This window comes from Podarcis melisellensis (genome assembly GCF_964234715.1).
Source record: "Podarcis melisellensis genome assembly, chromosome: 5".
Classification (NCBI taxonomy): domain Eukaryota; kingdom Metazoa; phylum Chordata; class Lepidosauria; order Squamata; family Lacertidae; genus Podarcis; species Podarcis melisellensis.
This window is the reverse complement of record NC_138537.1, coordinates 62535193-62557155: the sequence shown is the minus strand read 5'-3', so window position 1 is coordinate 62557155 and position 21963 is coordinate 62535193. Positions and strand designations below refer to the sequence as shown.

At 38.6% G+C, this 21963-nt stretch overlaps 1 protein-coding gene across 7 annotated transcripts in view; it reads left to right on the top strand.

Annotated features, from left to right (window-relative positions):
• IDE (insulin degrading enzyme) overlaps nucleotides 1-21007 on the top strand; it is a 49798-nt gene extending 28791 nt beyond the window's left edge. For 6 of the 7 annotated variants that reach the window (XM_081911624.1, XM_081911625.1, XM_081911620.1 and 3 more), the window contains exons 13-25: nucleotides 205-327; nucleotides 1004-1086; nucleotides 4425-4569; nucleotides 7116-7226; nucleotides 7960-8080; nucleotides 10965-11056; nucleotides 13038-13149; nucleotides 13872-14039; nucleotides 14534-14806; nucleotides 15461-15522; nucleotides 19076-19148; nucleotides 19458-19525; nucleotides 20127-21007. In XM_081911624.1, the coding sequence (XP_081767750.1) occupies nucleotides 205-327; nucleotides 1004-1086; nucleotides 4425-4569; nucleotides 7116-7226; nucleotides 7960-8080; nucleotides 10965-11056; nucleotides 13038-13149; nucleotides 13872-14039; nucleotides 14534-14806; nucleotides 15461-15522; nucleotides 19076-19148; nucleotides 19458-19525; nucleotides 20127-20222 (1527 nt within the window). In that variant the 3' untranslated portion in view covers nucleotides 20223-21007. Of the gene's footprint in view, nucleotides 1-204; nucleotides 328-1003; nucleotides 1087-4424; nucleotides 4570-5052; nucleotides 5198-7115; nucleotides 7227-7959; nucleotides 8081-10964; nucleotides 11057-13037; nucleotides 13150-13871; nucleotides 14040-14533; nucleotides 14807-15460; nucleotides 15523-19075; nucleotides 19149-19457; nucleotides 19526-20126 lie in introns of all 7 variants that reach the window. The other variant, XM_081911621.1, reaches the window with a different exon arrangement.
• The last annotated feature ends 956 nt before the right edge of the window (nucleotides 21008-21963 follow it).

The window sequence follows — 21963 nt, the reverse complement described above, 5'->3', positions numbered from 1 at the left end:
TGGTATTATGTGAACTGCAAGGAATCATACAGATTAAATAATTTGAAACATTAGTAATAATTAATTGTGTCATGAATTTTGAAGAAGCATGATTCATCAGAGGTCGATAATCCTTCATAGAGCAGCAGAATTGCAGCACAATTTGTTTTAACCCACCCACTGGATAATAACAAAACTATCCTCTTGTTTGCACATTGAATGTAGAAATGGCAAAATGCTGACCTCAATGGGAAATTCAAGCTGCCAATGAAGAATGAATTTATCCCTACTAACTTTGAAATTGTACCTTTAGAGAAGGATGCACCACAGTACCCTACTCTTATCAAGGTAAGCATATGTATTTAATAGTTGTGGGTGGAATTTCGGGAATATGTACCATTCTTTCCTGAATTGCTTTTGAAAGATTAAGGTCATTGAGTAGGCTGCTTATAATATGAACAGTATTGTAAGAATAGATTGTAAAAATGAATGAAAATTGGATCTTTATTTTAAGAGGTGACTAGCTCCTATCCAGTTGGCTTTTTGCCCCATATTCAAAGTATATAAACCTTCACATAGTGGTGGAAGTGAGTTCAAATTGCGGAGTTAGAAGATGAACTCCTAATGGGTCATCCCAATATCAGGTAAGCCCAGACCCTGCCATAGCTGTCTCTTCTTTCCAGACATACCTGGCAGTGGTGCAATCAAACGGCGTATGGATTTAGTGTTCATACCGGCAAAAGTCCCACAGGGCTTAGAGGTCCTCCTTCCATCTCAGAAATGTTAGCATATAAGCATGTGTTTAGACAGCACAAGGGAACATCGTAGGGAATAGGTCTGCATCACTGTGTGCTTAATTGGGGTGGGGTTGAGAAATTTGGGCTCTGTTAAACCCTGTGGGACTTCACCCAAACTCAGATGGCCTGGCTCTGTATGTTTAAAGAATATAAATAGATAAAAATGATAAAAATACAGTTTGTAATTTAATAATAATAATAGAAAATGTATGTTTTCTTAAACTCAGGACACTGCTATGTGCAAGCTATGGTTCAAGCAAGATGACAAATTTTTCCTACCCAAAGCTTGTCTCAACTTTGAATTTTTCAGGTATGCACACATTCTTTTCTTTAAAATTTATCATTCTAAGCAGAGTCATTCAAGAAAACATTTTATCATTCTAGACATGCTTGGGGCTGCTACAGTGGAATAACTGAGCTTGTCGGTTCCCACTTATTGCTGCAATCCAGCATTATGGATGTGCAACAGTGTGCACAGGTTTTGTGCTAGCTGAAAAGTATTGTCCACGTTCCAGAGGAGCAACCATGTTAATCTGTTGCAGCACAAGCAACAAAGTCTTTTAGCATCTTAATTTGTTACTGTTAAAGTGCCACAAGAGTGTTTTAAACATAATCCAAGAGCTGTTAATGACTCTCCTCCTTCACCACACTCCTACACCAAACATACCTCTGGTGATAGAGCTTCACAGCACAGAGAATATATGCACAGAAACATGCTTCCACACATGTATGGCTATATCCAAGCCATGGGTGTTTGTTTGTTTGTTTAATTCATTCCTCAGCTTTATGATCCCGATGAGTGCCTTGTTTGATCTGGACAAGTCCACTTTTATACAACTTTGGTACCATTCTACTATCCTTATTTTACCCCTAAAGTTATTTTTGTGTGTGCTAGGAGCATCTGATTTTGGAGGAAGGTTTTTTTAAAAGTACGATTTGTCCAAGAAGTAGAATGTAGGACTGTTGTATTTATCAGAAACTGGTATGATAGCAGGAATTAGTATTGTAGAGCCATAATTCCCTTACTGTACACATGCATTTTGTGTCCTACCATATTCTGTGGAAGAATCACTTCTTGAGCCTTTGCATCACTTCAAGCTGCATCCTAAAAAAGCAAAAGTGGGAATTGTAGTCCAAAAACAGCTGGAGACCCAAGTTTGGGACACCCTGCTCTAGCCTTCCACCATTGTTTTATCCCCTGCTGTCTCCGCGTGTTGGGGAATATCAATGAGGCCAGTACAGTCATATGGAGAGAAATAAATGAACAGGGCTTCATTCTCCTCTCCCTTCAAATGTCCAGAACAATTTTAGAACTGCACTTTAATGCTTTTGATTTTAAAAACATTCTTTAGCACACAAAATAATTCCTCTTTGTTTTGGTCTGTCTCATCTTGGGAGCTTTGAGAACAGTTAATATGCAACAAGTAATAAAATAAATATATTTAGCATTCCTGTGAACCCATAATCACCATTGTGGTTCTGCATAAACTACGCTTCAGGTCTTGCCTCCTTCCCACCAGACCTCTGGGCCAGATAATACTGTTGCATCTCTGCATTGGCTGTGCTTGAATCATTAAATCATTTCCAGTGCAGTACAACTGATCACCCGCAGAGGTCTCCCTTTGTATCTAGTGATTATGAATTACTCAATTTGAAATTGGGATTTGCTAATATTGCTGATAATATTCCCCCCATCAGATAATAGCTCTCACATACCCCAATTTGGAAACTCTGTTGCACTCTTGATTCAATGTCACTGGGATCTCAAGAGGGCCCAAGCACACCTTTCTAATGTGTGAGCCTCAACTCACCATCCCTATAGTATAAACTTACTTGTAATGTTAGCAACAACCAGGGTGCCTTTCTACAAAACCTCCGTTTTCTGTCGTGTCTGGAATGTGGTGTGTAGCTTTCCCAAAGCAGCTGAACGTTCAAACAGAAAATATATGTTCCAGAGCTTCTTATGAGCTAAATATGCTCATAAGCCTGATAATTTCTCAGTGTAATGCTGCTCAATTCATAAGGAAGGCTGAGCATTATGAGCTGGGGATATTTGTATAGACCAGTTAAAAACTTACTTTGGTGAAATTGCTTGGTTCTGAAGTCAAATTTCCTGTTAAAGTTGAAGCATACTTAACATTTTACAGCACTGAAAATGAAATTTAAGATAAAACCAAGTAAGTTAGGTTCTTACACTTAATATAATTGTTAGCTAATTTCATGGTCCCATTTTGATTTTTGAGGAAGCATGTGAACTGCAGTACTGCTTAGTTTGGTAGGGGAGTTTATAGATAGAAACTTGGGTGGTTATGTATCTTGAAATGATAATTCCTATATTAAGTAAAATGCAGTCATCCCCCCCAAACTTCTTTATCTTCTGATGAGTTTTGTATTGAAAAGGTTTTAAAAATGAGGTCTCAGCCTTTTCTGATTATGTTGTTTCTGCTTGTGATGGGTGTCTACAATAATGGCCTTGAGATAAGATGTATATGAAAATGCAACATTGTCCAGTGAGTTTTAACATATATTGAGGCCGCATACATTTCTAGGAGGAAGTCTGATTGAGCCCAGTGAAACTTAACTTCTGAATAAATAGTGTTGGTTTGCATGGCAGAAATCATCGTGCAAAGGGTCACTTGTTTCACATTATTAAAAGAACATTCTGATTTTTCTTCAAAAAGAGATGCATGGTTTTAATTAAATGTTTTGTTCTTTGAATCATTATTCTGCCCCATAATTATTATTTTGCTTTAACATGCTGAATATTGTTGTACTTTTTATTTTACTTATGATAGCATTCTTCAGTAAGAAATGTTGCTTTGTGAACAATTTACTTGGGCGATGTTGATGATTTCATATTTTTAACTGCTATATGTATATATCCATAATAGATATTAGACCATACTGTACACAAATTACTTCTGCTCTTAATCTGGTTTGTCACTCTTAATATGTTGGTGCGAAGCAGTATTGTTGAAACATGACTTGAGTCTTTGAGTTGTCTTTACCTTTGGAAGTCTGTGCAGCGTACTCTTCCTCCTTGGGATATTGCAAAAATATATCAGGGTAGTGTTATGTGCTATAGCTAAATACAAAACTTTGATATTTTTGTGCCTAATATAGAAAATGCCAGTGGTTTGGTAGCAAACCTATAACTGCGCTATTTCCTGATTTTGTGAAACCAGCAGCTGTGTTCAGTGAGGTTTAATCCTGATGACAAGCAAGTTAAGTGTGAGACTGTCCTACTTGGCAAGCTTTTAGATTTATCCACTGTGGCGATTTTTAACTCATTGTATATTTTAAGTGTTTTACATATGTTTAGTACTTGTTTGTAAGCATTTGTCTTTGTAGCAAATTCAGAATAATGTGAGCTAAAAACGGTTTTGTGTAATCTTACGCAGTAGATTTAACATAGATATAATATGTGTGTGTGTGTGTGTGTGTGTGTGTGTGTGTGTCTCAGTATGGAATTGTTTAATCAATCTTTCCCCCTTTAGCTGTGTGTTTGTGTTCACATACTGTCTTAATATTCTCATAACAGGAAGCAGGATTTTCTTTTTTACTGTGTCCTTGAGATCCAGTATGGAGGATCTAGGAGAACTGGGAAGTAATTGCAGCAGATATTTTACTTTCAACATTTTCTTCCAGCCCATTTGCTTACGTGGATCCCTTGCATTGTAACATGGCCTATTTGTACCTTGAGCTACTCAAAGACTCCCTCAACGAGTATGCATATGCAGCAGAGCTAGCTGGCTTGAACTATGATCTCCAAAATACCATCTATGGGATGTATGTAAGTACCAAATCAAGGAGAATCTTAAAAGCCTTAAATTTACTTCCACTAATCAGAAGGAAAAAAATTGATTTGCTGGAAGCAATTTTTCAATGGCTTTTCCAATTGAGAACCTGTTTTTTTCAGTTTCTTTTTCAACCTTGATTTCTAGCTATACTTTCTCATAATTTGAAATTTCTGGAGTCTTCAACATTTCCATTCGCATTCAGCAATTTTTGCACTTCATTTTACGTCATTCACCAGAATATTTGCAAGATTTTTTTTTTGACTTAAAACTCAAATTTACAGTCCGAATTGGAGTTGAGATACTGCTCCATTCCACTAGAGTTCTGAATGAGAAATCAAATTCCCAGTGTTTCATTCCCGAGAATATTAGTTATGAGGCTGCATATACATACTCTTCAGTCATGTTTCTTCATCCATTACCGTATCACTCCTTGAAGTATCAAAGCATCCTTTTGTTTTGTTTTTCTTTTTTGTTAGTCGCTACCTTTATGCTGATCCTCTCCATTGCAACATGACATACCTGTTAATCAGGTTATTGAAGGATGATTTAAAAGAGTATACATATGCAGCACGCCTCTCAGGTTTGGTCTATGCCATTGCATCAGGAATGAATGCAATACTTGTAAGTAAGATGGGGGGGGGACAAGCAAAAATTAGATGGCGTGAGAGTTGAGTGCTGCTTGAAAAAATGGCTACTGGTTTTGACCTCATTTGCATCCCTATCATAAGGGTGTGAGACTTGTGCAGTTTTATAACCATTTATTGAATGGTGTGGCCATGATTGGAATGGTTTTTTTATGACTGAGAAGTGTGCTGATGCATTACTGATCTGCATTTCTTACTCATTTGTATAGTCTAGTAACCTTGAAAGAGTTGCTATGTTTTTAGTTAAACATGGAGTTCTGCTGGCTTTCAGTCATTTAGATCCTAATATATACTTAAAAAATAAAAAACCCAGCCACCACCAAAGTACTGCAGGGCATCTTGAAGACTAATACATTTATTGCAGCATGAGCTTTTGTGTGCCAGAACCACCTTCATCAGACATGCAATTTACAAAATATTACTAACTGCATTATTGGTATGAGAAGACTGCATTTCAGAATCAAGATGACTTGTGAAACAGGGTCCTTATATAACAAATGAGTACATTAAAAAGTGATCTCTAGTACATGACTATTTCCTTCCTAAACTTTCCCAAAACTTTGCACTTACCTTTAAGACTCCAGTAATCTCTGTGTAGGTCATATATTTTCTTTATCTGACGAAACATGGGGCTGCTAAAAAGCATGCTTTTTAATGTACTGGTTTCGGTGCTAAAATTGGCTGGGGGAAAACAGCACAGTTTTATAGTATTTTTGCTTATTTACATTTGTAGCTTGCCATTTTTTCCATCATGGAACTCGGTGTGGTTTACAAAGTGTTGTTCAGCAGCCTCTCATCTGATCAGACCTATTTAGCATCAGCAAGGTTGCCAAGGTGTTATGTTTTCAGACTGCAACCTGGGATCTAGTCAATATGAGTCAAGTCCATTCTAATTTCTTTCACCATGTAGCACAGGGGTTGGGGAGCCCTTTTGACTTCATAGGCCAGATCCTTATTAGGATCTGCCTCAATGGCTTAGTTTGCAAGGTTGGCAGAGCCTCCCACATACCAGTCACCAGACATCACAAATGACAGGTGAGTAGGTGCATCTTGCAGGCAGCAATGTGTTGCTAAAACAAAGGTTTTATCCTTTATATGCGCAAGGAGCTTTGCAGATGCTGCTAGTTATCAGTACCTGCAAATCCTCTTTTTTCTTCTTCTCCTGTCCCTCTAGCTCCCTATACACCTTCAGAGTAAGCTCCAGAAGGGTGGAGAAGCCTGTGCAGCATGTTTGGGGGGAGGGCAGGAAAGGGAGAGGAAACTGAAGTCACATTGCACAAGCAGCACCCAGTTGGCACTGCATTCGATACAGCCTTGTGTGTATGGTGGTCAACCGAGTTATGCAATGATTTTATGAACCTGTCATCTTGATGTCTTAAACATTTGTAACTCCCTACTTCTTAAAAATCAGTATATAATGGACTCTTCTGCTTTATTAACTGTGGAACAGAAGTTTTTCTTTCCTATATTCTTTTCTAGATTTGGGTTCCTAGGATACTTTTATTCTTCATTTGGAAGAAGAATGATAAACTACTCTTTTCATTCCAATTAGCATATTGCTTTTCTGATTTTAATCCTGGGAAAGAGCAACAACATTTCATTCCGTTTTCTATTACCTGACGTTTGAAGCATTGCTTTGCAGCATGGAACAATATTTGTTTTCCACTATAATTTTGCTTTGTAATTGTAATAGAAGATGTTAAGCCCTTGGAAAAAGTAAAGCAGTAATAATATCACACATAGACTTCCATGCAAACCTTAGTATTTCCGGTGAAATAAGGGAGAATGCTTCCCAGTGTTAAGAAGTTGCTGTTTGCTGCTTTGATGGACAATCTAGAATTCTAGAAAACAGAATATTTCAAACACATAACAGCTTATATATCCTTTTCCTATAGCTTTCCGTAAAAGGTTACAATGACAAGCAGCATATCCTGCTCAAGAAGATTGTTGAGAAAATGGCTACTTTTGAGATTGATGAAAAAAGATTTGAAATTATCAAGGAGGCGGTAAGCCATCTTGAACTTGACTTTGATCCTTATAAATCAGATATCTAGCAGGGGAAGACCCCATACATGCAATATTTCATTCCTTGAAGGCAGGAGGGGGTATACAGGAGCCTAAAAGTTCAAACAAGTTATGAACAATGTGTAGGGAATGTACATATGCCTGCAGAAAGGTATAAGACTGCTGGGGGCAATGATTGGACACACTTGGACTGTCGTCATTTGCACACTTGCCTGAGAGTAAGCTCCATTTGAAAATAATGTGGCTTCAGAGTAGTCATCCATAAGATTTAAGTCAATTAAATTTAGTGAGGGCTTTTTCAGCTATGACTCTGTCTTTCTGTAGTTCTCTTCCTCTAGCCAGCACATATATACTATTTCCCATTCCTTAGTGCTGGTTCAGAGATTAGGAACAGACCACAGGATCCCATGCTTCTTCTCCTCCACCTGCCAGCTGCTCATCAATTACAGGCAAATTCCTGATGTGTTTTATTGGCCCCAGTATTGGTTGACGAATGCTACTCAGGGTAACCTTTTAATCATGGATGAATAATGATTTGCCATCCAGCTTCAAACTATGATATGAGATCTCAGTTAAGAGGGAGCCCTGTCCATCTTGAAGGGCATTTATTTATTGTATCTGACCATATAATTTGAATATAGAACACCAAAAAATCAGGCAACGTTCATCGCAAATCTTCATTTCTTAACCATTATTTTATTTTAACCTTGTTAGTACATGCGATCGCTTAATAACTTCCGAGCTGAACAACCACACCAGCATGCCATGTATTACCTCCGACTACTGATGACAGAAGTTGCCTGGACCAAAGATGAATTAAAAGAAGCTTTAGACGGTGAGCTGCTGCCAGTTTATATATTTTGCGCATTTTAATTACATATTTTCTATCTAATGTGTATTTTTACTTGTTTTGATTTTAAAATTGTTGTTTATTAGTCAAGCATTTTTTATCTCAACTGAACTTTGAGCAAAGTATTTTAATTTCATCTCAGTCTTAAATAGTATCTGCATTCATACTACTGTTCTATGGAGGATATGGAGATTTTTAGTAATTTAGATTGACTTAGTGGTGGTGAGAAAACCGTTTAAAACCTTATTGTCATGTTCTAGGTTTTTAAGATCTAAATTTAGAATTTAAATAATCCTTAATGATAACCAAAACCATATTTGTTACAGAGGGAATATTAAAATAACAAAGCTTTAAGCATTTAAAATAGGTCCATTGTGAAGAAGCTTAGCATAATCATCAAAATATCTTTCTCTAAAATATATCTAGTTTAAAATTATCCACCAGCAATAACTAGTCAATCCAAGAAGATCGTAAGCTTCCAAAAGCATGCTCAGACGTGAAGTTTGAAGTTCCTCACAGAAAAGTCCCACAGTTTTGGTGCAGACAGATTTCAAGAGCTTAATCCCCCTTACTGGGGCTTCATTTAGTTCAAACAATCTGCCCTTAAAGAGTGCCTTTTAAATTCTGGGATCTCGACAGCATAAAAACACTTTAAGAAATTAAATCCATATTCCTGTGGAAGAAGTGGTTATGCAGTATGACCCATGGATATATAATTTGCCTCTTATTTTTTACAGTTGCAGTTGTGCAATTCTAAAATTCTGTTTGATAGTCCTATTAGCCCCAGCCAATATAGTCAGTGTTCAGGAGTGGTGTGAATTGTAGTACAAAACACCTAGAGGTCAGTACATTAAATATTTCTGTTTTCAGATGAGATTTCCAAATACTTTTCAGAACCCCAGCATGCTGAATGCCATTCCTTTCTTCCACTTTCAAGTCCTGTTTCCCTATTACCTTTTAAAAGTCCAGAGATGCAGCTGTTCTAGCTCATCAATTTTCTTTGAGTCTAGGGAAAATCAGAACATTGGAGAAAGGTACAGGCACTGCCACACATCTGATCACCAGATGAGTGCTTTTCCAGGTTGGCAAGCTCAACCTCCATCATATTAAGTCTGTGAACTCTGTAAACACTCAGTCTCTTTCAAGACAAAGGCAAGCACAGTAATATTTGTTTTATGCTCTCAGCCAGACTCGTACAATTTGCTCTACTTTGTTCAGGAACATTGCATGGGGCAGGGCAGGATATAGGTCTCGGGAAGAAAGCAGCAGATATTCAATTCACTCACTCCAGTTTGCAGCCACATAGGTCACTCAGGGCTCACGCTGCTCCACTTAGAAGCCTATGTCTGTTATCAGACAAATGAACTGGGCCAACACAAACTCATGAGTGATTCTAATGACAGCAACAGAGAATGAAGCAAAGGGAAAATCACTATCCAATCCAACCTAGTCCCCATTCCCATCTTCAGGGCCAGATGTAGACTAAATGGTCTTATGGATGAAATCAAACATCTTTCTAGTTTAGCATTCTGTTTGCAGCAGTGGCCATCTATATGCTATTGGAGATGCTTCCAAGCAGGACATGAAGACAAGAGCCCTCCTCTGCTGTCCCCCTCTGTTGTCCTTGCAGTAATGGGACAACTTCATTGCATGCAGCACTGTCTTTAAGCGACACTGAAACAGCACCGTCTGGTCAATATAATCTCAGTTGAGAGGGGGTTCCATAAGTGGAAGTCCATCACTGAGAAGGCCCTGCTCCACTTCACCACCCCATGGGCCTCACCCTCCAGCAGCACCCAAGCAGGACTTCCTCCACAGGTCTTGGAGCATAGACTGGGCTGGGAGTTATCAGGGGAGGTGCTCCTTTAAATACTTGGATCCCAGGTTGAAGAGGTCTCGTACACCAGTACTAATACGTTGAATTGGGCTAGGCAGATAACCATCAGTCAATGCAGAATTTGTTGCAATATGATCCCTTCTTGCCTCCCTGTGTAACAGCTAGCATAATCATTCTGCGGTAGCTGCAGCCTCAAGAACAACCCCAAATACAGCATTCCTATGTTCTCTACCTTACCATCAGTGATATCAGAGATCTTATTTACATAGCATCTATTTACTAGTGATCCATATGCCTGGCTGTAGACAGGCAGGAGGAAGAAATTTCTTTCCAACATTCTCTCCTCACCCCCTGACCCCTATGTAAGTTTCCCATCTTTCCCATCATACACTTCTACAAGGGAGTGGAGGTGTGAAATCTAGGTTATGCTGATTGTTTAGTTTCTAAGATTGATTGCCATAATCCACTCTGGTGGCACTTAAACATGTGTTTCAGTGGGTGTTTGGATGTGGCTGTAGCTAAAGGCATTAATCCTACCATACATATCTATTAAAAGTTTAATTAATTTCAAAATAACCACCAATCTCTGAAACTGCCATTCAGAAATAATTGCGTCAAGATGATGGGGAATGATAAACTACATGTTCTTTTATGTAGTTAACAGCTTAAGCTTTATCTTCAGCCACCACCTGAATGACTGTTACTATTTTTGAGGCTGGATGTCTGTTTAGCCTAACTGCAGTGCAGCATAGTCTGTCTGTCTGCCTTTCTCTTTTCTTTTCTGTGTTGGAATCTGGGTCAAATAACATGTGAATTCTAAGCAAGGCAAACTACACAGTGAGCACTGCAATTTTGTCCTGGAAACTTTCCCAAACCTGAATATCTGTGAAGAAAACTCCCACTGACTTTTGTTGATTATTATAATTTTCTTTGTCATCTTCTAAGACATGTATTGCATTTTAGGATGATATAGGCCTTGTTTTTCGAAATGGAAAATGTGATTGATTTTAAACATCTAAATATCTATTGTAGATGTCACCCTTCCCCGTCTCAAGGCCTTTATTTCTCAGCTGTTGTCACGGTTACACATTGAAGCACTTCTCCATGGCAATATAACAAAACAGGTTGGTTTGATACGTTTTTCACCAGCAGCAGATTTATACTGATAATTGTACATAAAATCAAGGGTTTACTTAAGTTTCTCTATCTTTTGATCCATGCTTGCTTTTTAAATCTTCATAAGCTTTTCTGTCACTGAATCTCTCTTACAGGTTTGCTTGTCCAATATTGTTCTGTGGGTGTCTTTAACTAGAGAAAAGAGTATAAAATAACACAGAAAGGCTATTAAATCTATTTGAAATGAAATCTGCACAATGCTGTATCCCAGACTTAGGTTCTGTGGGACTTGCATTCCAACATGTATTGGAATGAGCTTTCAGGCAGTTTATACTTCATGGTATCTGTGCAGTCTGCTTCAGTGATGAAATAAGGCTGTAAAATTGAATGCTAGATCCACACACTTAAGTTCTCGAACAGGCATATAATTTGAACCAAGAGCATGTATTTAAAATAGCTGAGAATGAAGTCAGTAGCTAATGTTAAATGGCAGTCTGTGAGCTGGAAATAATAGACATTGTGACTTTAATGTTATAGTATAAGATTGCCTGGTACAGCTTTGTGAGATGTTTGAATATTATCTTAGCAAAGGAGTTCAATGCAGCAATGTTAATGGTACTTTTGATGAAATTATAGAGCTAGTTTGCTTCCATACCTACCTGTAAAATGAAACTAGGGTCTTACATATTTGCGCTAAGTATGACAGCTCTGTATTGCGTATATTGGTTGGATAAAATAAGTAAAAGGAAGGTACCAACAGCCATGATTGTAGAAAAAACTTTAAGATACTGTATCTGTAGAAACTGTATATATTTTATGATAAGAGGCAACAGTGAATGAGCATGTCCAGCTCACTTATTTCTGAGCATCTTAAAATAACCCTTAATGCCATAGTAATGGTAAAATAATTTGACTTAAGGCAAACCAAAAGGTTAAGGTCTCAAAGTCCTCATGCATGAGCCATTAAGGACTAGTAAAAACTATTTGAGTCTCCCCAGATAGTGAACTGCGCAGTGAACAATGACATCTACCATACCTGGATATTTGGTTTCATGGAAGAGGAAGTGGCTTTCCTATTTGTTTAATCAAACCACACCCTGGTTTAGCATTTTTAAATGTTGGCTTTTCTATGCAAGGTTACTTTCTGCGATGTTAGAATCCAATAGGTTTTGGCTTACTGAATTTTAATTTTAAAGCACATTTTAAATGAGATTTTCTTGAGTTCAGATCAGTTGACCCAGCCTTGTAGTTTTCATTTTGAAGTTGCATATCTGAATATGACTGTATCTTTCAAAAAGGCTTTGGAGTTTTGCATCTCTATAAGCACAGTTAGCTTTTAACAGCCTTTATTATTTTGGATTTAATTTCAGTACATCTTGATGAGTTAGCTTCCTCTATAAAGGCTTTCCCTAGAGTGACTTCAGGCTTTTTTGTAGATTTCTTACTCATTATCGTAAGGTTTTCTTTGGTACTTTAATGTATAGTGATTTTGATATAACTCCACAAAGTAAGACTCCTCTCTGGAGATGGTCAAAGGGTTTTATAACATTGGCTTGTCAAAGGCGTTTTTGCTGTTTGTGCAGCTGTATTGCTCATCAAAGTAGCAATGAGTTGGCATATTTTCTGTAAATGAAGAGGGGTGGCAGGGAGGGAAAAACAATTCAGCCTTGTGTGCTAAGATGTAGGGCACAGGCATTGCATATAAAATGTGTATTTACTTATTTTTGAAAAAGTTGATCTTGTTTTCTAAAAGTGTTTAAAACATAATGTAGAAACAGAGATTCGGCCTTTCAGTTTTGTGTGCTTCATAGCTGTCACATGTACTAACTCGACTTTGCATTCCTAATGCTTGCATCTGCTGCAATTAGTCATCTCCTTTTCCTTTCTAATTTCGCCATTTTCTGTAATACCTGTTATCCTTCTGTGTGCTACCACATGGACAATTGCCAGGAGATGAATAAAATCTCCAATGAATTTCTTCTCTTCCAGGCTGCATTAGGAATTATGCAAATGATTGAAGACACTCTCATTGAACATGCTCATACAAAACCTCTGCTTCCGAGCCAGCTTGTAAGGTATAGAGAAGTACAACTGCCTGACAGTAAGTTGTCCATTTGGACATAAGCTATAAAACATATAAAGCTGAGGTTCATGGTGCTTACATTTGCAATAAGGATGAAATTTCTTGATTTGTTTTTAGAAAGTGACTTGCTTTCAGTACTGCATGGCAAATATTTCAGAATCAATGCCAAAATGATAATTTTTTTGGCAACAATAATCTAGGTCTGTGTTGTGAATCTCTGTCTTAGTTTTGGAGGAAAAGGTCTTCCTCACCGAATAGAGTGCAGAATTACTATACAAATGAAATCACTCAAGTCCCAGTATTTGACTTTCAAATATATATCCTGAATTTATTCACAGTGTGCAAAGAATTAAGCACTGCAGAGTAGTAAAATGGATAGCAATGTGTAGAGGTTCATCATGGGCAGATCATACACCATTTTGGGGCTAGTTGCTAATGTGGAAACGGGAACTACTGTTTACCAAACCACTCACTGGCATTGTTTGGGGTAATTATGCATCTGATTATAATATAAGCTGAAGTTCTTTGCTCATGGAACAAAGAAACCATGACTAGAAAAAGTAATTCAGTCCTGGGCCTCCAGATTGCATTTATATAGAGTACTTATATTTTCTTCTCTAAATTAGTGTACATCGCATAGAGAGTATTTCCCCTTCCATTCAAATTCTGTTGACGATGGATGGTTCCCTGCTTGACCATCTTTCAAAATGACCCTTTGCATCATTTTCATGTTTTTTTAGGAGGTTGGTTCGTCTATCAACAGAGGAACGAGGTTCATAACAATTGTGGCATTGAAATATATTATCAAACAGATATGCAAAGCACCTCAGAGAATATGTTTTTGGAGCTCTTCTGTCAAATCATCTCAGAGCCTTGCTTCAATACCCTGCGCACTAAAGAACAGTTAGGTAAATAATAGATTGCCTCTCTCCATAGATCACCTAAATATTGTTTCAGTGAGTAGAATTTGGATTGTATTCTTCTACAATACAATCTATATACAATCACTATAGTTCAATGTAATGTGCTGTCCATGTGTTGGCTATGGAATCTTATTGCTGGTTTGGGGCCCTTTATGCTCAGTGACAAATCAATGAAATCACTGTTTCAAAGAGATATAGGGGAATCATGAAAGTGATTTATACAATTTTAATATATATGCTGTTTTCTTCATGGTCAAAATGCATAAAGTGAGATCCCTCCATTAGCTTGCACGAAAGCTAAAACCTGAGATTAGTTACGATAGTTATAACATCTATTCACTTGATGTAAGGCCATTTAAGGCACTAATGGTCATGTTAGAATTTGGCCAGAATTCAAGGGCAGAAATACAAACCCCTTCTGTCTTTTTTAATTATTTATTTAGTGAGTCTAATAGAATGAATTATTTGGTTTTTTCAAGGTTACATTGTGTTCAGTGGTCCACGGCGGGCAAATGGTATCCAAGGACTACGATTTATCATCCAGTCAGAAAAACCTCCACACTACTTGGAGAGCAGGGTTGAAGCTTTTTTAAAAACCATGGAGAAGAGTATAGAGGACATGTCCGATGAAGCCTTCCAGAAGCACATCCAGGCTTTAGCAATTCGTCGCCTTGACAAACCAAAGAAACTGTCTGCTGAGTGTGCAAAATACTGGGGCGAAATTATTTCCCAGCAATATAACTTTGACAGAGGTAAGAAGCACTCCCAAGCTGGAAATGTAATTTTTTTTTATGAAAGCTTAACAAAAGTAACAATTCAGAGCATCTAAAGTGTACCCACCATGCATGATAAAATAATAATATTTAGTTCTGGAATACACTTAGAAGATTAATTAGTATCAAAGTCACAATGCTGTGATGCTGCACATAGCCGGGGCGACCTGGTCAGATGGGTGGGGTACAAATAATAATTTTTTAAAATTTAATTATTATTAGCTATTTCTGTGGTATTACCTATTTCTTTGCCCCATCTAGATCACATTCCATTTTTGAAACCTGCCTGGCATGTATTCTTATAACCGATTATGTGATGAGGGATTTGCATTCTAGGAATTCCAGTGCTGCCTTATCCCTTCCTTTGCATCAGTCTAAGAACATATGATGCTTGATGCAGATACTCCTGATCCATTAATCATAGCTAAGGACATGGAATGTCACATGTGCACAGGCTTCAGAAAATGTCCTGATTCTTCAGGATAGCAATATTTTCAGTGACAGGCATATCCCGGGTATAGGGTGGTATATAAATTCAATAAATAATAATTATAATTACAATATGTTGATGTGTTGTGATTTGAAGGAAGTGTAAATTGCATAATTGTATTAATTATAAACTTTGTCGTCCAGATAACATTGAAGTGGCATATCTCAAAACTCTTACTAAGGATGATATTATGCACTTTTATAAGGTAAGCTGATCATAATATTTCTGATTAGTTTAGCTTCTGATTGTAAAATTGTGTAAAATTTAAGGGAATATATTAATAACAGTTTGAGAACTTGATAAGCATCACAACTTTTATCTAAATGGAGTCTACATATACCAGATGTTAAAATGTTGCTGTGTGCTATGAACATGACAATAGGGCCTGTGAGTACATTCTTCTGTTTTTTTATTTTATTCCAGATTCTTTTTACCAAAGTAAAAATGTTGCTCCCCAATTATTCCCTAGTCACTCATCAGAATGCTTGCTAACTTAATTCTGTGCATACTGTCAGCATAATTCAAACATGTAAATGATAGTTTTTCTCTCTTTATTGCCTGGACAAGCCAAAGCTCTTTACAGGAACAATTATATATATCTGGTGTGGGTTAAAATTGTGACACTATGTTCTAAAAGCTTTTTAAAGTAGATGGGGGGTGGGGAAGAACAACTATTTTTGTTGTTGTTCTTTAGCCAGATTCTACAAAGCACACGTTGTCCTTGGGGACATCTCTGCAGCTACTATTGTCATTGTTACGTATAGCACCTGAACTGTTTGTATGCTGTATTTAAGGAAGTTATAGGGTTGTTTGAACCTTGCAATCAGCTCTGTATGTATAACAGTAATTGGTGATTTTGCAAAATTAATAATATTGCCTTATTGATTAGCTGCTTATTGCAATACAAGTACGTAGCAGAGGAGTCCTATAGTCCAACTTGGTGGTTCTCAACCAGTGGGCCGTGGCACCCTGGGGTGGCTTGAATGATGGTCACGGGTGTCATGGACAACACTGGCCTCTGTCTCTCCTTCTTTCCTTCCCTCTCTCCTCTGATATCCTCTTGCATCTCTGCCTCCCAAAGGCTTGCACAGCTGTTTGTTGCAGCAGCCCTGGCAATGAGCTCCCCAAGCCCTGGGGTTGGCCAGGGGATGCTTCCCAGGCCCCTGTGGGGCAGTGGGAGGAGGCACCTCTCTTTGGGGGGGGGGGGAAGGGCAGCTCAGAGACCAGGGGCAGCAGCTACCCAGAGGATTCCCAAAGAGAGGGGAGAAAAGAGGAGGCTAACGGAACACTCCACAAGGGAGGGTGTTTGAAAAGGGGTGAGGGGCTGCTAGCTCTGCAGGCAGGGGGTGACATAGCTGGGCTCAAGAGGCCCATGGAGTGCCACAGAAAAAATATTGTTGGTCATGGGAGCCATGGACCCAAAAAGGTTGAAAACCTCTGGTCTAACTCAAGCCCAGCTTGGAAGAGACGAGGAGAAAAAAACCAGCAGGAACAATACAAAAGATAATAGTGTTATTGTTTTCCTGTCCTCCTTGTGGGCTTCCCATATCCATTGGCTTGGCCATTGTGAGAGCAGAATGCTACACAAGCTAGGCCTTTGGTCTGATCCAATAGGGCCGCTCTTACAATATTAACAGCAGTCATGCTCCCAATGTCCCTGGAATAACCACCCCAAATCAGGGGCAAGACTGTAACAACACTCACATGCTGCATGGACACAGAGAGAGGCAATCTGTGCATGCTAAGAGAGGTGTGCAACCATCAGGTCACAATGCCCACAACTTGCAAGAAACACAGAAAGCTAAACAATGCCAAAAGGCACAGCGCTAAAGCAGTAGCGCACATGCAAAACATTTTGCTTATCTCCTCCAAACTGCCAGTGGAAGAAAGCAATACGACCAGGTGGCAGTAACAAGCAAGGGTGCAATGTGTGCAGCTTGCAAGGCAGGTAAAAATGAACATGTTAAACATATTCCAGGGCTGTTGGTTCAAGTTCAGACGAACTAATTTCCCCCCTTTAATAGCTGATGCTTATTAAAAAGGGCATGGTCATTACAGTTTTGAAGTGACTCAGATAAATTCATGCATGCTTTTTGGATCTTTGGTTTGAATATCCTAAACAGAATACATGCAACATATATGCCAGTATTGGTTTTGGGAGTAGTACAACAGAACATGGTGGAGGTGGACAAGGAAGCACATGACTCTTCAGCAGTAGAAGCCCCACTAATTAACCCTCCCCCCCCCCCACCCCAGGCTAGAAACCATACAAAATGGTATTTCCTTTTGTGCCCCAATGGTTGCAGAGCATGAAGCACTGGGGGAAGCCAAATGCGCATGCAGCTGAAAGAGGCAGCATATAAGGGCAGTGCACATCCCTTTGGGTCCCTGTTTTCAAACAGCAGAGTGGATTAGGAGAGAGCTCTGAATCCCTATCCTGCATGCCCTGTATGTCAAACACAGCTGCTTGGTGTGCAGTTAAAATGCATAGTTGCAGACTATGTAATCAAGAGGTAGAAGATGTGCTTTCAGTGTCTCCACACCAGGAGCAGTCATGAGGATATCCAAGATGATAGCCATGCTCCTCCTATCAATCTACCCCTTATGCACACACCCCCAACACCATATTCCTCCATCCACACCCCCAGTCCATTCATTCCCCCCATCACTGCATCTGTCCAGCTTTTGCATGCATACACACGCACACTGCAAGAAGGGATGCAAGAAAGGGAATGAAATACTGTGCAGCATTTCTGTTGAACAGATTATAAGGCAGCTTCTTTGAAGTGAGGCAAACTTCTTTCTGCCAAAAAGGAAATTAAAAAATATTTTGGAACTGAAGCCTCTCTTTAAAAAATAATTGTGTAAGGAGCTTGCCATTAACTGCCCCCCCCCCGCAACTTTGGAATGGAGATGCTTTTTCTAGAACCACTTTAGTTACTTTTAATTATGAATGCTCATTGTGTTCAAGTCAGTGCTAATAGAGCTTGACTGTGCATTGCATCATGGTTTTCAGTAGACTTGTCATTATGGCCAATTAAGAAAATGTTAATTATTGATATAAGTGCATTGTAGTTAAATTATTTGATTACAGTTGTGGAAGGCAATTGATTTACTCCCCAGCTAATTCTGTTAATGAAGCTTTTAAAAGATTTGAGCAACTGACAGCTAGATCAACTTTGAATTGCTTACTCTTGCCATACATTTTAATATTGCTCTTAAGCATTGCTGGCGTTTCTAGATTATTCAAAAATGGCTCTCATCTCTAGTAAGTGCACCTATTTCATCATTAATTTTATTTGCCTTCCACAGTATGTGGAAGAGATTTCAGCAGAATTTGAGGTTTTCTTGGGCAGGCCGCAAGCACTATGTAACAGCCAGGGTGAGTTAATGGGGTGGACTCACTGGCATAACTGAAATATTGACAAGCCAGCCCTGCTCAGAATCAGGGAGGGGCCCAGTAGGTCAGTTTTGTTTAACACTGAACAGGTGTTTTCATGTTTGCAAAAGAGTGACTTGAGATTGTATAAGACAGCATAAGAAGCAGCAGTTGGCTGCATATCACAGTGTGCATAGGCTACATATTTCTCTTCCTTTTTGGACATTCCACCCTAGTTGGATAAAGTGTCCTGCTTGGGTCAGGCACGTCTGCTCCGGGCTGGCAGACTTTCTTGCACACTTTGGTCTGCAGTGCAGATGTTCCTGTGCTTTTGTTGGAATAACTGATTGTCATCTCTCTTTCCTCTGTCTTTCTGTAGGAGATGTTGTCAGTTGATGCTCAAAGAAGGCACAAAGTATCCGTGCATGTACTAGCACGGGAAATGGATTCCTGTAAGTACTGAGTGCCTTTCTTTGTTTCCAAATAATCTTCGCTCAAGTTTGCACAGAAAAACACTTGGTAGAACAAACAGAATCTTTTGCAAAGGATGGTTATGACCTCTAGTGGATTGGTGGGAGTATATTCACTCTCGGGAGTCCTGGAGAATAACAAATGTGAGAAAAGTTTGCAAGTGTGCAGATTTTCAAGCAGTACAAAAAGCAGTACAACCCTTTGCTTTTAATGGTCTGCTTAATATCTGTCTATAAAAGTAGATGTTTTCCTAGAGGTTTATGAACTGTTGTTGTTGTTGCTTTAAACAGGCCCTGTTGTGGGAGAATTTCCATCTCAAAATGATGTAAACCTGGCACCAGCTCCACCACTGCCACAGGTAAGATGTTTTTTAATCATTTATGAAAAAATGAGAGTTCCCAATATACGCTCCAACACTGTTATTACTCGCTCAGCCTTATCATGTTTAGAAGTAACCACCACCAGGAAATGCATTACTCATGGAACCTATCTGGCTGCTATGCTTGGGACAGCTTAACCACTGTGTGAACAAGCCTTTAGAAAAATTGTGAGTGTCGTGAATAGTATAGATTTGGGGTGTGGCACTTCTGGTACATGGAGCTAATTAGGCCCAATTAGGCTTCTGTATTTGGCCATTTGAAGCAAACCATACCTACCTGTCAAGCACAAAGAGATGTTCCTGTCTTAAGATTGTCATCATAACATATTGGATATATAGTTTTGTAAGAATCCACTTTTTAGGCAATCTTATCTTGTAAATTTTGCGACTGAAGGAAGTTCTTATGTAAACAAGGTTTGGATCTTAGTTATATATTTTTTGCTATTGGCTTTTTAACAGAGACTTAAGGACTTGGTCACCCTTTGGCTGATGATTTAAAAAATGAATTTTGCTTCAGTGAATACATATAGGCTATGTGCTTGATTCTCAAAGTTTCTTTTTCTAAAATGTTTCTTTGCAGCCAGACGTGATTCAGAATATGACAGAGTTCAAACGCAGCCTGCCACTCTTTCCTCTGGTGAAGCCACATATCAATTTCATGGCTGCAAAACTGTGAAGACCCTTTGTTGGGTGAAGAACTGGAAGTGGAAGAGTCTTGTATGACTTCAGTGGATTTTCATAATGAACCAACATCTTAAGCTGTTGTTAGGACAAACAATCCTGTCCATTATGAGGGTTCCTGATTCCTTCTAGGTTCATTCGGCATTTCTGGTGTGATAGGGTTACAGCAAATTAGGCAAATAGGCTGTAGTCATGCGTCATGTTTATTGTAGAGCCACTCTTGGAAACCAAAATCAAGTGGTATATTCAAAGGTCTGTGTAGGTAATGGTATATTTTACAATAGTGAGGCCCCTTTAAAGGTTTTGTTTGCATAATGGAATATGAAGAAGCTTACTGAACAAACTGGTGTTATTTTAAAGGCCCTTCCTTTTCTTATTAAAAGTCATTAAGATTAAGCAATTTATTGGATGTGGAGGAACGAAACATTATTAAAATGCACATACTGATATTTTTAAAGAAAAGACTATGGAATTACACCTTAAGCATATTGATCCTCAGAGCAGCCAACCATTTAGGTACTATATAAATCAGTGGAAATGAGGGGGAAACGTCAACAGATATATTTCAGATGAGTTACCAGGCATATTGACATAGTTTTAATCTTTATACACATTTGAAGACATTTTTTTAATATTCAGACTAGTAAAATGCTGGAAACACCTGGGTAGCCACCCTTTTCTTGCCCAGAGTGTTACCTTCTGCTTGTAACCCCTGTGTTTTCTCAGGGTTACTTGGAAAATGTTTCATTTGCATAAATAAAATTGTTTTGGCGCTTTTTCTTCCAGTTGTTCATGTATTGTTTTTAGATATCTCATCAAACTTGCCCTCTCTTGTTGGGTATGTGACTTGTCGAAAAGGCTATCAGTGACCCTTAATAGGTGTTTAAGCAGTGGACATGGGGCAGACTTCTGTGAAAAGGCATAGAATGGAAATCTTAGTCTTTGTCACAAAGACACAGCACAGCGTGTGCCTGATTCCACAAATTCACCATTTGAATGTCCGGAACAGGGTGGCCCTTCAAGGCACTGATACAACAATACCTTAATCTGACCTACCACTGTTTTTGCAGCTCTTGATGCAGGCTTTTATCAGGCTTAGATATTTTAAAGTGACAGGGAAGAAGAAATCCCAGAACAAATGAAAGGTTAGCATTTGCTTAGGCATGCCAGCAATTAAACGTCAGCTCAATAGGGCAACATCACATTGAGCCTGACCAAGGCAAACTTCCCTGTGCTTAAAAGCTTGCAGCCAGTATTTTAAACACAGTTTAAATGCTTATCCTGGATCATTTTTATTTGACACTTGAGGCATTTGCAATGCAATAATAGCACAATTTAATAATCAGGATACAGGGAGTTGGTGACAACTGCTTTCTAGGAAAACAGCACAAAGCAGAGATTTGTATGCAAAATAAATAGGAATGATAAAATAGAATAATTTTTTCATCTCTAGCCTATTGGTTTTAGTGGAGGTTGTGCTACTAAAAGCTCATAGGAAGACAGGGGAGCCAGGTGCTGAGGTTTTCCCTAATCTGGTTTTTGGAGAGAAAAGGCATACATTTACCAAAGTAATATGTCTTTTAAATGCTGGCTTTTTTCAAGTTTGTTATACGGATTCTAAGTCTGAAGTATTTCAATGATCCCAAAGGATTTCTAGTCTCAGCTTGGTTTTCTAAGAGAAAATGTGCCTAATACTTCAGAAATCTGACCTGCATAGCACTAATCGTATAAGAGCA